Source organism: Austrofundulus limnaeus, unplaced genomic scaffold (genome assembly GCF_001266775.1).
Source record: "Austrofundulus limnaeus strain Quisiro unplaced genomic scaffold, Austrofundulus_limnaeus-1.0 Scaffold17, whole genome shotgun sequence".
Taxonomy (NCBI): Eukaryota; Metazoa; Chordata; class Actinopteri; order Cyprinodontiformes; family Rivulidae; genus Austrofundulus; species Austrofundulus limnaeus.
The window spans coordinates 903,266-905,071 of NW_013952419.1; the positions used below are offsets into that span (position 1 = coordinate 903,266).

General features: G+C 40.0%; 1 protein-coding gene across 1 annotated transcript in view; it reads left to right on the forward strand.

Annotated features, from left to right (window-relative positions):
* Positions 1–93: 93 nt before the first annotated feature.
* Positions 94–1,806, forward strand: part of bud13 (BUD13 homolog) — a 3,858-nt gene continuing 2,145 nt past the window's right edge. Inside the window, exons 1-4 of the mRNA XM_014003092.1 lie at positions 94–276; positions 411–498; positions 1,076–1,160; positions 1,236–1,793. Of these exons, the coding sequence (XP_013858546.1) occupies positions 137–276; positions 411–498; positions 1,076–1,160; positions 1,236–1,793 (871 nt within the window). The 5' untranslated portion in view covers positions 94–136. The remainder of the gene's footprint in view (positions 277–410; positions 499–1,075; positions 1,161–1,235; positions 1,794–1,806) is intronic.

A 1,806-nucleotide genomic window follows, 5' to 3' on the forward strand; every position in this document is an offset into this window, starting at 1 on the left:
GCCGAGATGACACACAGTTCAGAAGTCGCCTCTCCGCCCGCCGGAATGCGCCGGTGCATAAATGAAGCAGACCCTGTCGCTGACGTCCTGGTTTCTTGATCCTCGTCGGCGCCCGTAGTTTCTGACAACATCCAACATGTCTGCCTCTACTAGCAGCATCAAAGGAGCCGAACTCTCTAAGGCCGAGTACCTTAAACGTTATTTATCAGCTGACGAAAACTCCAGTAAATCAAAAGGGAAGATAAAAAAGAAACGACGCAAGGTTCCCGAGAGAGGGTGAGTGGAGGAGAAAGTGTTAGTCATTGGTAAATTAGCTTTTAAGCTAGCTAACATRGACTGACCGTGTGTTGCTTTTGTTTAGCATTGCTGCCTGATAACGTTGAATTTCTGTATTTTTTGTTTAATCTAAGACTTAAAATAGTGGACGATGATATAGACTGGAGACATTTGGTCACAGAGCAGACGGAAATTGAAGAGGATGAAGAAGAAGCTCCAGTGGTAAGCAGCTAGCTTAGCTAATGTTAGCTTTCAGGCTAGCCTGATCCATTCATTACTCCCACAGCTAACCTGCCATCGTTTACTAATACTTTACAGGAGTTTAGTGACACAACAGGCCAAAACACAAACATTATCATAAAAACTAAAAGGCATATTTCAATCTTAATGGTTTATAAGTTTGGTTTAGCAACATGTAAATTATACATTATTTTCATGTTAAAGTTACCATCTAATAATAATATTATTATAATATTATTACGTTTTTGGAGCTTAGATATAGATATATTTGGTAAATTTCTCTCTAAATTATCCAGAAAAGTATTTTTTGTACTCCAAAAAAGTATTTGTAACAGGTAAATTTTCTTGTTGGGGGCCTGCTGCTATCAGAAAAAAAAAAAATCATTTGCCATGTTCTTGGTGGGCATTAATGTTCATACAGTGGTACATGTCAAATCAAATGGAAATCTACATAATTTGACTACAATAAGTTGTTAAGATCATATTTTTTCTCTCTTTAGAATGAATATAGCAAGGTCGAAATTCCTTTTTTCTGTTTTGAAACTGTGTATTTACATAGATCGCCGAGGTCATTGATGAACGACCAGAGGAAGTGAAACAGCTGGAAGTCTTTAGAAGTGGCAACAAATGGAAAGTAATTGGAGGTAAGTGCAAGAGCACTAAACAGTATTTATTCCTGTGTTAAACAAGATAATCATTTAGTGTTTTTTGTCCTTTAGCTGATGAAAACAAAGAAGAAGATGAGGAGGAGAGGGAACATTTGGAGCCTGTGGCATCAAGCAGTATTCCTTATAACTCACCAAAACTGTCATCAAAGGGAAAGAAGCAGGAGTCTCCTGTCAGAAAAACAAGACATGACTCTCCAGACATATCGCCTCCCAGAAAAGGTCGCCACGATTCTCCAGATATATCTCCTCCTAGAAAAGGTCGCCACGATTCTCCAGATATATCTCCTCCTAGAAAAGGTCGCCACGATTCTCCAGATATATCTCCTCCTAGAAAAGGTCGCCACGATTCTCCAGATATATCTCCTCCTAGAAAAGGTCGCCACGATTCTCCAGATATATCTCCTCCTAGAAAAGGTCGCCACGATTCTCCAGATATATCTCCTCCTAGAAAAGGTCGCCACGATTCTCCAGATATATCTCCTCCTAGAAAAGGTCGCCACGATTCTCCAGATATATCTCCTCCTAGAAAAGGTCGCCACGATTCTCCAGATTTTTCTCCTCCTAGAAAAGGTCGCCACGATTCTCCAGATATATCTCCTCCTAGAAAAGGTCGCCACGATTC